This window comes from Capra hircus, chromosome 19, assembly GCF_001704415.2.
Source record: "Capra hircus breed San Clemente chromosome 19, ASM170441v1, whole genome shotgun sequence".
NCBI classification, from domain to species: Eukaryota; Metazoa; Chordata; class Mammalia; order Artiodactyla; family Bovidae; genus Capra; species Capra hircus.
The window spans coordinates 60,725,961-60,740,068 of NC_030826.1; the positions used below are offsets into that span (position 1 = coordinate 60,725,961).

The window sequence follows — 14,108 nt, forward strand, 5'->3', positions numbered from 1 at the left end:
TACCTGCATCCCCTCCCCCGGGAGCTCCCCTCCGCCCACCCCCGCCCTCTAGATCATCACCAAGCACAGAGCTGAGCTCCTTGGGCTGTGCAGCAGCTTCCCGCTAGCTGTCTGTTTCACACCTGGTGTGTATAGAGTGCATCCTGATCTCCTGACTCACTGTATATTGCTTTTTAAAAGAAGCCCGAACGAACAGGGAAAGCGATTTCAGGGTCTTTCCTGCCATGCAGGTTTTGCTGTTGGACGAGCCAACTGCGGGGTCAGACCCTCTTTCGAGACACCGGGTGTGGAACCTCCTGCGAGAGAGGAAGTCAGACCACGTGGTCCTCTTCAGCACCCCGTTCATGGATGAGGCTGACGTCCTGGCTGGTGAGCCTTGGGTTTCCTTCGTGTATCTCAATGACGACTTAGGGACCCGGGCGGAACGTGTGTAGCGAGGCTCCGGGCCAGCTCCGAGCATGTGGCTCCCTCCAGCCAAGGGGGAGGACGGTCCTCTGACAGATCTGAGTGTCTTCATCCCGGAGGGCATTGTCCCAGCAAGGATTCTGATCCTATTGCAAAGCACCTCACCTGATGTAAAATACACAGCATACTCCCGAAGATGTGTTATGATTCATCCTGTATGAAGGGGACTTCCCAGGTGGCTCGGTGATAAAAGAGTCTGCCTGCAGTGTAGAGACGCGAGAGGCGTGGGTGCAATCCCTGGGTCGGGAAGATCCCCTGCGAAGGAAAGGGCAATCCACTCCAGTATTCTTGACCGGAAAATCCCCATGGACAGAGGGGCCTGGTGGGCTACAGTCCGTGGGGTCCCAAAGAGTTGGATACAACAGAGCATGCGTACACACATTCAGTATATTTGGAATAACAGTTGACTTGAAAACCATCCTTCTAGTGTATGACAGTTTTTCTAAGAATTTAGAAAAATTCTTCGAAGAAATTAGAAGAATTTAGTTTACTCAGGAATAAACTAACATATCACTTGATTTATCAGATGTCGAAGAACGTGGCTTACTTATGGCCAGAATTAGGATGTGCCTGTGTTAGCAAGTGGTGCTCCTAAAATACACTGTTTGTTCATGAATTTGGGTGTTTTTTTTAATAAATAGTGAAAAAACAACCTCTGAATACAATTTATTTCATTCTTCCAACTTAGATAGAAAGGTGTTTATGTCCAACGGAAGGCTGAAGTGTGCGGGCTCTTCTCTATTCCTGAAGAAGAGATGGGGCATCGGCTACCATCTAAGGTACAGCCCTTGCTGTATGTTAGAATGTGCTGGAAATGTCAGGGGCGTGACATCACCCGTAGCATGTTACCGTAGGTTGCTCCATTAGTAAGACCATTTTGAGAGAGCTGTGTTAAAACAACTGCTCTCTTTCTTAGCTAGAATGAATGATTTATGGGATTGTAGACATTGAGAATATACGAATGATTAAACCAAGTCTGTGGGTTTCTCTTGTGGCTCAGTGGTAAAGCACCCGGCTCCAATGCAGGAGACGCGATTGGATCCCTGGGTCAGGAAGATCCCCTGGAGGAGGGCATGGCAACCCACTCCAGTGTTCTTGCCTGGAGAATCCCACAGACAGAGGAGCCTGGTGGGCCACCGTCCATGGGGTCGCAAAGAGTTGGACATAACTTAGCAACGAAATAACAACCACCAGTGAGATTTAAATAGTATCTGGAAAATATGTTCACAACCCAGTGTTTGCTAAGAGAAATTTATTGACACTCCAGCCTCTCCCTCGTCCTGTTTCTAATGCTTATTTTTGCCAGTCACGGCCGTCTCAGTAGCTTCTCTGTTCTCCCTGACTTCACTCCCTGTCGTTTTGTCCTGTCTCCTTTCAGCACTATTAAGTGATGTCTATCACTTACTAAGCGTGGACTATATTTTAGGCACGTCCAAGGATGTTCACATATGCAATACTCATATAGTTAGTTAGTTAGTTCAGTCGCTCAGTCGTGTCCAGGTCTTTGCAACCCCATGAATTGCAGCATGCCAGGCTCCTCATATAAACATACGTAATTCTCCAAATAACTTTAGAAAGATGGTATTATTATGCTTCTTTGACAAGTCAAAGAATTTTAATAATCTGCCCACTCTCACATCATTTATACTGTGATTAGTCACTCAGTCTTGTCCAACTCTTTGGGACCCCATGGACTATAGCCCAGCAGGCTCCTCTGTCCAAGGGATTCTCCAGACAAGAATACTGGAGTGGGTTGCCATGCCCTCCTCCAGGGGATCTTCCCAACCCAGGGATCAAACCCAGTCTCCCACATTGCAATTTGGACCAAGATTATAGATGTGATGTAAATTACTCCCTATACTTCCCAGTAAAGTGTAATGTTTCTTACAAAGTAATTCAAGTCATTCCATCCCCAGTGGCTACCTGGACCCCACATTGTTCTCTCCGAGCGCTTTGCTGTTGCCCTAAGTCGGGACTGACTCTTTGTGACCCCATGGACTGCAGCACGCCGGGCTTCCCTGTCCTTCACCATCTCCCGCAGTTTGCTCTAGCTCATGTCCATCGAGTCACTGATGCCATCCAACCATCTCATCCTCTGTCTTCCCCTTCTCCTCCCACCTTCAATCTTTCCCAGCATCAGGGTCTTTTCCAATGAGTCGGCTCTTCACATCAGGTGCCCAAAATATTGGAGCTTCAGCTTCAGCATCAATCCTTCCAGTGAATATTCAGGACTGGTTTCCTTTAGGATGGACTGGTTGGATCTCCTTGCAGTCCAAGGGACTCTCAAGAGTCTTCGCCAACAACACAATTCAAAAGCATCGGTGCTTCGGTGCTAAGCCTTCTTTGTGGTCCAAATTTCACATCTGTACATGACTACTGGAAAAACCACAGCTTTGACCCGATAGTGATTAACCACTGCATAGTGGTTAAATGGATCTCACATCATTCACTCTCAAGTGTTTAACTTGACCTAATTTATGATCCACCATGATCTGGGGGCAAGACTTGATTGAATAAATGCCTCAACTAAAACCAACACAGGCTGTCCTCAGGGGGGGCCCACACTGAAGTGTCCTGACTCTGCTTAAGGTGGGACGTCTGTGTGCTGATTCTTCCTCCATCACATTTTAACCATGTTCAAATCTTATCTGCTCTTGAAGGTCTTCTCTGAATGCCTTCTCTTGAACAATAAGCATCCTCTTGACTGCAACCCTGAAAGCACTATTTTGAATTGTTGCCTGAGGCATCTTAATTAACTTCTTTGATCCTCAATTAAAAAGGTGAAACAACAATACTTACTTTGCAGTGAAGAATAAAAATATTGAAAGACTCCCTGACGAGGAACCAGCTGCTCAGCCGGTTTGGCTCAGCGTCCCTCCCCTTTCCTCCCGTTACCCGCTGCTCGTATCTCTGTCATGCCCCCAGCGCCTTTAGGGAAGGCACCACATTCTCCCTGTTTGGTATCCTGCAGAGCGAGTCACACGGGGTTTTATAAACTCAGAATACTTTCAGCTACAATTGATTTTTGGGGGTTGGTCTCACCAAAGTCCATTACGATGCCTTGTCATTGCACAACCTCAGTGTGGTTCTTTTTCTTTTTAGTGTCAGATAAAGTCTCTGACTTCTTCTTTTAGTATTTACTTATTTCCTTGGCTGCTCCGGGTCTTAGTTGCTGCACATGAGGTCTAGTTCCCTGACTGTGGATTGAACCTGGGCCCCCTGCATTGGGAGGGAGCATGGAGTCCCAGCCACTGGACCACTAGGCAAGTCCCAGCCTCAGTAAATGTCAGTGGATGTGACCAATAATAGGGTTTCTTAAATCTAATGATTTCATAAAGACCTTTATATGTTCTCATCAAGAAGATGGACCAACTTTGACTTGAATAAATTTTGCCCCCCCCAAAAGATAAAATTAGCTAACATATTTTGAGGTTTACGTGTTGCCAAGACCTATATGATTCCACACATACTGTGTTTTGTTGTGTCTTCCAAAATTCTTGGAGACCTGAGTATTATTTCCAATCACAGAGTAGAAAATAGATGCTCAGAGGCCTAAATCTGGAATATGGACCCATAGGACACGAGAGCAGTGTCTTAATGACTGTAGCAAATTAACACTCTCTGTTCCTACTTCCTTCTCCCTGTTTTGTAGAACTCATACTTTACTGCAAAGAGAGAATTCAAAAGTTGAGATTTTGAACAGATTGAGACAAAATCGCCATTCCCCTGTCTAACCCCAGTCAAGATGGAGCCGGTCATCTCTTTCTGCCAAATAACAAACCTTGAGTCTCCTTACCTGTCCTTAAGCATCCCTTAATGTTCCTCCCTCTGCAGGTTCTGTAGATTATACAGCTTGGGCTACACTGATATTTTTAAGTCTTGCTTCCTCTACTAGATTATACTGTTTTGTCTCATAAGTGTTAATGAAGCAACAAACACATGCTAGGATTCTTTGTATAGGTGGCATTGGATAAGAACAGCCTTAACCTACTCTTTTTAAACATCAGTTTGCATCTGAATGAGACGTGTGATCCAGACAGTGTAACATCGATTGTTAAACACCACATCCCCGATGCCAAATTAACAGCCCAAAGTGAAGAAAAGCTGGCGTATATTCTGCCTTTGGAAAGGACAAACAAATTTCCAGGTAACAGAGTGCGAGAGACCTCAGAATTGTTTGCGATAATGTTGTGTACGATCACTGTGGTGTTTAGAATGATGGCTGACATTCTGCTGCTTGCAAAGTACATAGCACTGTGAATTATTTATGACTATTATTATTTATGAATATTGTTTAATATTTCAACAGCACTTATGAGTACACTGAGGCCAGGAAAATGCTAATTATGTTTCAAGTTACATGTGCAGTCAAGAGATACAGGGCAACATCAAGCTACAGTGAGAAGCATTAGGGAAATTTGCGTCAGGAATGCATGAGACGGAGGTCCAAGCAGGGAGAGATCTGGGCAAACCCTGGCGGGGAATCGGATGGGAGCCGAGGGAGCGTGCACTGAAGGAGAAGGCGTCATAGACACCACAACATAACGTTATAATCTCCACAATTCAACAGTAATTATGATCAGCCTGTATGAAAATCAGGAGCTCTGCTGCAAACGCGAACGGCTGGAGAGGCATCGCCTTTACCCCTCTTCTGTCTGATTTCCCAATACGCTGTTTCATTCCCCAAGAATTCTGAGCTGGATTGCACTAAAAAGTATAACCCAGAAAAATGTGTTTACTTTATTGCATTCCAAGAACTTGCCAACTGTTAATGGAAGGTCTTGGGACCAATCTGCATGCTTGAATTAATAAGCCTGCAACAACTGTGACTGATACAGCACCAGGCAAGCTCGGCTGGCAGAGCCAGGCTGGCTAGATTCAAAGCCTGGCTCTGCGGGTACTCGCCCTGACACCTCAAACAGGCTATATTAGTGTAGTGCACCTCAGTTTGACCGTTTGTAAAAAGCAGTTCATTTTAGTATGAACTTTATAGGGTTTTTATGAAGCTTTAATTCATTTACATTTATTATAAAAATATTAAATATAAATCAAGCACCTGGAAAATATCTGACAGGTAGCACCTATGGTATTTCAGCAAGTTTCAGACACCCTCAATTTCAGAACGTGCCACCAGGGAAGAAACAGAAAGAAACAATGCTGGCATTTGAAACATGACCTCCTAGCGTTTATGACGCATGCTCGTTTCAGATGCATTAAAAGTTGATGAAATGTATTCATTTTAGAATCAGTGAAATAATGATCCTATTAACTCATGCAATACCTTTGATACTTGTATGGTTTGTGTGCATACGTGTTAAGCTGTGTCCAACTCTTCTGCAACCCCGTGGAGTGTGGCCCACCAGGCTCCTCTGTCTATGGGAGTTCCCAGGCAAGAATGCTGGAGTGGGTTGCAGTTTCCTTCTCCAGGGGATCTTCTGGACCCAAGGATGGGACCTATGTCTCCTGCATTGGCAGGTGGATTCTTTACCCCCGAGCCACCTGGGAAGCCCAACAATTGCATTAAAAAAAAACACATTAAATAAAACAGAATATGTTTTTTTCCCAAAACCCCCCACATGTGTAGTGTTCTAGGCATGAAAACAGAAATTTCTAGATTCTTATACCCAAGAATATCTGGAAATTAACGCACTGTGTCGTTTATCTCAGAAGTGAGGGGCCGTCTGTAGCATAGATTTGTTTCTGACAAGCGTATTTGTCCTATCGCAAGTGTTTTCTACTTTGAAAAATAGAGCTATTTTCAATCTCATTACAACTGATATTAACTTAGCACATTTTTATGCCTATTTTTAGACCTCTACAGGGATCTTGAAAGCTGTTCCAACCAGGGCATTGAGAATTACGGTGTTTCCATGACAACACTGAATGAAGTGTTCTTGAAATTAGAAGGAAAATCAGCTATTGATGAATCAGGTAATAAATAATTTTTACCTTGAAATTTCTCTTTCTGTGCTATATTTTGTCCTGAAAACACACTTGGAATGATGAAGTGACATGATTTTTGAGTTGTTATGATTCAATATGATCTTGGAAAAAGTTAGAGCAGATGAGAAGTCTATTTCTTGTTTTCTTCCCTCTTCTCTCAATACTGGTCTCATCTCTTGAATTCTGTATTTTGTCCCAGACATTTTACTAAGCCCGTGGAACACAGCCGCGTACAGAGTAGGTCTTCATGCGGCAGACATAAATATGCAGTATAGTGTGTTTTGAATGTAACTGCTATGGATAAAAGAAAATTAGAATTGTAAGTTGAAAGTCGTTTTCTTGACATATTTGAGGATATTATTTCACTATTGGCCTTCTCTGGTGGCTCAGTGGTAAAGAGTCCTCCTGCAATGCAGGAGGCCCGGGTCCGATCCCTGGGTCAGGAAGACGCCCTGGAGAAGGGAATGGCAGCCCTCGGGAACTTCACTGCTGCTGTTGAATGGTTCGCTGTCAGGCTAGTTGTTACTCCTTGGAAAGCTCTCTGCCTTTCTTCTCCAGCTGCTCTAAGACGTTTCTTTTGTCTGGTTTGCCTTCATCCAATGGGTTTCGTCTTGCCTACGCTCTCGTCTTCTTTCCATGTTTGATTGATCAGGTGGGAAGTCTTTTTTATATACTCGATAACTTTTTTAAGTGGTGTAATTCACTTTTAGGGAACATACATTCAAAGCATCTAGAGTTGATCAATTTCGCTAGGCTTCTCTTCCAAAAGAGGTAACTTATCTAGTTTTCAGGCTTCCCTTGTGGCTCAGATGGTAGAGAATCCAGCTGCAATGCAGGGGACCCGGGTTGGATCCCTGGGTTGGGAAGATCCACTAGAGAAGGGATTGGCAACCCACTGCAGTGTTCTTGCCAGGAGAATACTCCCAGGCTCACACGGACAGAGGAGCCTGGCGGGCTACAGTCCGTGGGGTCACGAAGAGTCAGACATGAATAAGCAGCGTTCACTTACCTCGTTTTCAGCTATGGCTGTTACAAGTATTGTCTCAACCAATTTCATATTCTTCTGTTCCTCATATTCCTTCATATTCCCCTTGGTCAAAAATACTAAGGTAGTTTATCTCTGGCAATAGATTTTTCCAGGCTAAATATGGATTTCTGTCCATTATGTTCTCTGGAATGAATTCAGTCCTTTAAAGCTCCAGATACAGAGCTTTTTTTTTTCTTTTTTTTTTCAGAAAATACAAGATTTCCTTTTATTAAGTCGTTACTTCTTGTTCCTGTATTGTTGTCTTTATATCTTTTTATTTTTTTCCCTCTGTCCCTGTTTCCTTAGCAGTTTCTCTAGTGGTGCCCTGAATTAGATTATTTGCATCTTTGCCCAAGACTCTCTCCTCTGACAACAATTGTTGAAACGAAGATCCTAGGAAAGTCTAAATGATGCACGTTGGCATCACTGACTCAATGGATGTGAGTTTGAGCAAACTCCGAGAGACAGTGACGGACAGGGAGCCTGGTGTGCCGCAGCCCACGGGGTGGCGGAGAGTCGGATACGACTGAGCGACTGAACCACAGCAAACGGCTGTTTATAAATGGTTGCTTTCATCCTTTGTAGGACCTGGAGTTCGGGAGCAGTTACAGAGTGGCAGGACCAATGCCACAGGCAGCCTTGCTGAGCCGGAACAGGTCGTGTCGTCCTTCAGTGAAGCAAACAGCTCGGTCAGCGGCCTGGCCCTCTGGAGGCAGCAGCTCTGTGCGGTAGCCAAAGTCCGCTTCCTGAAGCTGAAGAGTGAAAAGAGAGCCCTGCTCGCCATGTGAGTACCTGCGAGTTTCAGACTCATGTGAGCCGTGTGCTGTCAACAGCGTCAGGAGAGAAGAGCTGCCGTGAAAGAAGCTCCAGCAGCTGCATCTGGTCTTTGTAACACAGAAGCCAGGGTTTCTTTAGCTTTTCATTTCATACTGGAGCGTGCTGTTGTGTCGCTAAGTTGAGCCCAGTTCTTCTGTGACCCCGTGGACAGAAGCCAGGCTCCTCTGCCCGGGGGATGTAGCCAGTGAACAGCACTGTGACTGTTTCAGGTGGACAGTGAAGGGACTCAGCCACGCACACGCGTGTCCACTCTCCCCCAACTCCCCTCCCACCCAGGCTGCCAGGTGACCCTGAGCAGAGTGCCCTGTGCTGTACAGCGAGCAGTGTGCTCGTGTCCACCCCAAACAACCAAGCATCCCTCCCCTTCTTCCTCCCCTCTGGCAACCATAAGTTCACACAGAAATCAATTTTAATTGCTTTGGTGGATATGTAATTAAACCAGATAAAGTCTGGGATTTTTCTTTTAATTTTGACAGAATCTGCTCTGATCAAAGGGTTGAAGTAGTTTTTCAGAAGCTTGGAAGTCAGGCCCTAGGTCCTAAGGACTTGCCTCTTTCCCTGGAGCGGCTCTGTGGCTGTTCTTATTTCAGCACAAAATTCAGGTCATTTCCTGGAACTTACCTGTAGAGCTCCAGGCCCTTTGTTAAGTGATTCCTTGCATGAGTCCTCTCTCTACCCAGGACACATATTCATTAAAAAATATTTGTGAGTGCTCCTGCATAACACTCTCTGCTGAATGTCTTATCAAATAAACACTTATCGAATAAACCAGACATGAGATTTGGCTTTGGAGGGTGATTAGAAGTACACTAAAGAAGCATAACACAGCAGCCAGGAGATGGAAGCAGCCTAGATGTCCGTCGACAGGTGAATGGATGAAGAAGCTGTGGTCCCTACATACGATGGACTATCACTCAGCCATAGACAGGAATGAATCTGAGGCTGTGCTAGCGAGGTGGATGAACTTAGATCCTTTATGCAGAGTGAAGGAAGTCAAAATGAGAAAAAGAGACACTGTCTATTAATGTATATGTATATCTATGGAAAACCTGTTCGCAGAGGAGGAATGGAGACACAGAGACAGGAAGGAGAGGGCAAGATGAACTGAGGACAGCTCTGACACACACCCCCGCCGCGTGTGAGACAGAGAGCTGGCAGGAACTGCTGCGTGACCCGGGGACCTCCGCCCGGTGCCCTGTGGCAACCTAGCGGGGTGGGGTGGGGAGCGGGGAGAGGGAGGCTCCAGAGGGACAGGACCTGTGTATACTCATGGCTGATTCACGGTGTTGTACAGCAGAAACCAACACAACATTGTAAAGCAATTATCTTCCAATTAAAAAAAAAAAAGCGGAGTGCACAGTTAGACAATATCGTCAGCTGCAGCACTGAAACTGAAGTTGCTCAGTCGTGTCCGACTCTTTGTGATCCCATGGACTGTAGCCTACCAGGCTCCTCAGCCCATGGAATTTTCCAGACAAGAGTACTGGAGTGGGCTGCCATTTCCTTCACTGGTACAAGAGAAATGATGTCCAAATGGGGCTTCCCAAAGAAGAATCTTATGTGAGAGAGAATTTGAATTTGGTGTAAGAAAATGGAGCATGCAGCTAAGGAAAGAAAGGAGGATGAAAGAGCAGGCAGAAGAAGCAGTTTGGAGCATGGAGATACGTGAGGAGAGAGGAAGAATTGGAATTAATTTCAGGTAGTTGACATCCTGCAGCACGGGATTTACGAAAGAGTAAGAATAATGTTGATAATACCCTAAATAGAGCTAAGGAGTTTGGGCTTCATACAAAGTAAGGGACTAATGAGGTTCCTTTATTATTTTTGAATGGGCGATTGGTATAACTAGGACAGAATGCCAAGAAACGTAATTGCGCAACCGTGCAGAAAGATCTGGAAACAGTAGGCACTGGAGACAAGGAAGAGAGACATTGAGGGCAGTTGGAAAGAGGTCAGGAAAGGGCTCATTCAGGTCCAAATTTGCAAAGTAGGAGAGAGGTTTTGGAGGCAAACGGTAATGATGATATGATAAGCAGAAAATTTCAGCCATTCGGAAAAGGGACATAAGGGAGAGAAATAAGCAGAAACAGACTGAAGTTCAAGCTCGAGCAAATGAGAAAACGTCATGTACAGAAACTGGGAACAGGAAGGGGAGGAGGTTCAGGCCGTAGGACGCCTGGGCGCTGGCCTCGTGCCAGCTTGCAGCGTGCCAGGAAAAGATGGTAAGCAGGGCTGAAGCAGGACGGAGACGCGGGCACTAGAGAGAGGTTTCAGAGTCGTCCGCAGCCGACTTTGTCAACTGGAAAGAAGCGTTCAGAGGTGGAGGGGAGGTGGTTTAGAGACGCAGGGAGACCCAGGACGGGCCCACACGAGCCACCTCACGTCAGAAGGAAGAAAGGAGCGCGGGAGCGCGTTCATGCGCTCACCAGTGTTCGTGACATCTCTGTTTTCCCACTGTCACCTGCTTGACCTGGAAAATCCACAACGGCTGCTGCAGATGAATTGTTTTCTTCTCCATTTCCTCCTTCAGATTACTGCTTTTCGGCATTACCTTTGGTCCTCAGCTTTTGGAGCATGTGTCCTATCGGTTACACCAAGAAAGCTATTCTTGGGGACTGTCTCCGAACATGTACTTCCTCTCCCCGGGACAACCACCTCGAGCCCCGCTGACCCGCTTACTGGTCATCAACAGAACAGGTGAGCGTGGGGCTGGACACACCGGCTCAATGTTGATTCGTGTTGAGAGACTCCCCTAGACCATAGGGCCCACGAGGGGAAAAGGAGTTCTGTATGTTTTAGAAAAGTGTAGGTGAGGCCAAACAGGAAACGAATTCCAGAGTGAAAAATGCAAGGTCGGGAGTGTGTTTTTAAAAATGCATTTTGCAAGTTTACTCAAACCCTAAAGCATGTTGCACACAGCAGCCCAGGGGAATTTAGGAAAGGGGTTACTCACTGGTTTCTGAGGTCGTTCTATAGCATTTTTTAAGTATTGTGCAGTTGTGAGCTTTTCTAAGATGGCAGTTTAATACGGTCGAGGATTTGAACGTTAATTTTAAGTAGCAGTTGCACACAAACAGAAATGATAGGTAAATGCTTCAGCTGTAGGGAAAGCAAGTCTGACGTTTCCTTGACGCCAGAATGGATTTTAGTCCCACGGCATTGGTTCTGCCCTTGTAAGGAAATCCTTAAGTGTCCTTATTATGGTATGCTTTGAGTGACATCATTTAGTGTTTTAAAAAATATTCCTTTTTGTGTTTTCCTTCATTTTTGCTTCTTTTGATCTTACCCGCATGATAGGGTCAAGCATTGATGACTTCATACATTCACTGAGGCACCAAAACATCGATTTAGAAGTGGACGCCTTTGGAGCAAGAAATGGCCCCAATGAGTCATCGTACAACGGGGCCATCACTGTGACCGGAGATGGCAAGGTATGCGGGGCTCTGCTGCCCAGCTCATCGAGGACAGGCAGGAACGTGGGGTTTGAACAGTGCATGCCCACTGACACAAGCGGACGGGACAGCTCTCGTTTTTAGAGGGTGATTCATTCTGCACATTCTTTGTTTGTGAACTGAACGTATCACATCCTGAAGCAAAGCCTACCGCCGTGTTTAAGTGAGGTTGCATTAGGGAGTTTTATAGTGAGTGCTTAAAGTGAAAGTCACTCTCTCATGGCTAACTGTTTGCGACCCTGCATGAAATTCTCCAGGCCAGAGTACTGGAGTGGGTAGCCTTTCCCTTCTCCTGGGGATCTTCCCAACCCAGGGATCGAACCCAGGTCTCCCGCATTGCAGGCAGATTCTTTACCAGCTGAGCCACAAGTGTTGCTGCTAAAAATCATGTGATGTGTTTTGTTTTAGTTTAGGCATAAATAGTCACACAGCTAACGCTGTTGCAGTTGGTAGGGATCTAAATACTGAACTCCTTGCCGTATGTTGGGAATTGATTGAATAATATGAGTGACAGTTCACGACACTCACTGCTTTAGCCTTCTTGTGTTGTCCATAATTTGAAAGCTTCTCTACCATGTACTTTCATTAAATTTTATATTTGCTTTCTGAGGACTTAGAATGCATATTTGCTATGCTTTAGGATCCCAGATTTTCAATAGCATGTAACACCAAAAGGCTGAATTGCTTTCCTGTACTCATGGACATCATTAGCAATGGGCTACTTGGAATGCTTAATTCTTCAGAACACATTCAGACGGACAGAAGCACGTATTTTGAGGTAAGCATAGTATTATCTCACTTTCGTAGGTCTTGAGACTCTGATGCTGGGAGGGATTGGGGGCAGGAAGAGAAGGGGACGACAGAGGATGAGATGGCTGGATGGCATCAATGACTCGATGGACATGAGTCTGAGTGAACTCCGGGAGTTGGTGATGGACAGGGAGGCCTGTCGTGCTGGGATTCATAGGGTCACCAAGAGTTGGACACGACTGAGCGACTGAACTGAACTGAGCGGAGACATTTTCAGGGAAATACTTGAAATGCTGAAATAACAGGGTAGTTTTTATGAACTTATTCTTGAATGTTTATGTTTTATATGCAACTAAATTACATATATATTTATATGTACACACATGTGTATACATACACATGCAATATTTAGCAATCATTGCAAAGCATTGTAATTTTAATTGGATGACAAGGCCAATGAGTGACAGAAATACAATTAACTGGGAAAAAATGATGAATTTTGGGCTTAGATCCGTTACCATCTGTGGCCCTCAGTAGTAGGACCTAGTTAAACAGCCAGCATCTTAAATCCCAGGCTTTGTGACCTTGTAACAACTGAACTTTTGTAGGTCTAGATTCAACAATCCACCAAAAAATGCAGATAAAAAGCTCATCCTGGGGCTTCCCTGGTGGCTCAGTGGGTAAGAATCTGCCTGCAATGCAGGAGACATGGGTTTGACCTCTGGTCTGGGAAGATCGCACAGGCCACAGAGCCACTAAGTCTGTGGCCACAAGTACTGAGCCTGTGCTTTAGAGCCGGGAGCTTCGAGCCCCAAGCCCATGCGCCCGAGCTCCACAGCAGAAGCCACCGCAGTGAGAAGCCTGTGCATGGCAAACAGAGAGGCGCCCAGGCAGCAGCAAAGACCGGGCACAGCCACAGATAAAAGCAGACGGGGAGAATCATAAGGGAAGACCGAAACTCGATCACAAAGCTCCCTTAAGAAGGAAACAAGGCCATGTTGGCAGGAGGTGTTGGGGCTGGGTTGCTATAAGACAAGTGGCGGGGCACATGGAAAACCAGAGGCGCTCTGAGGTAATTGCAGAGGTAATTTACCAGAGGTAATTGCACGTACTCTCATTATTGAGGTTAGTGCTGTTTCTCTTGGGAATTCTTCAAGTTTCCATTAAAGAATGTTCAGCTGTGACTAGACCAGGGACCGGCTGAATCAGAACTAGAAGACGCGCGTGTGTAAAACACGACTGGCCGGCCATGCCCGGATCCCGAGTCAGACGCTCACAGGGGGTGACAGTGTGCAGGTCCATATCTGCGCGCCACCCCTTACGTCCCTCTCTGGTGAGTCGCCCTTTGCCTCCTTTAAATGACGCCTCGGGCATACTCTGTAGCTCACGGGTCACTTTCTGTTGTCAAAAACTACTCCAGTGCTGTCCAAAACCTCAAGTTCTTGTCCAGTTCAAAGACTTAGCAGCAGCCTCGCGGGCGCGGCCCGGGTGGGCTGTCGGCGGTGAGAGGCGCACGTTCCTCCCCTTCAGCAGTCTGCCCTCTTGGAGCCGAGAGGAGAGTGGCCTCGGTCTGGAGCACGCCTTGCCCCTCCTGAGTAAAATGCGGCGGGTGCTGGCAGTGTAGATGGACAAGG

General features: G+C 45.9%; 1 protein-coding gene across 6 annotated transcripts in view; it reads left to right on the forward strand.

The window, feature by feature from the left end:
• The window catches only part of LOC102178109 (ATP-binding cassette sub-family A member 9), a 55,859-nt gene that overhangs the window by 19,238 nt on the left and 22,513 nt on the right, over positions 1 to 14,108 (forward strand). For all 6 annotated transcript variants that reach the window (XM_018063926.1, XM_018063931.1, XM_018063929.1 and 3 more), the window contains 8 exons: positions 231 to 369; positions 1,154 to 1,244; positions 4,473 to 4,612; positions 6,277 to 6,396; positions 8,021 to 8,219; positions 10,803 to 10,969; positions 11,570 to 11,703; positions 12,365 to 12,502. In XM_018063926.1, coding sequence (XP_017919415.1) covers positions 231 to 369; positions 1,154 to 1,244; positions 4,473 to 4,612; positions 6,277 to 6,396; positions 8,021 to 8,219; positions 10,803 to 10,969; positions 11,570 to 11,703; positions 12,365 to 12,502 — 1,128 coding nt within the window. The remainder of the gene's footprint in view (positions 1 to 230; positions 370 to 1,153; positions 1,245 to 4,472; positions 4,613 to 6,276; positions 6,397 to 8,020; positions 8,220 to 10,802; positions 10,970 to 11,569; positions 11,704 to 12,364; positions 12,503 to 14,108) is intronic.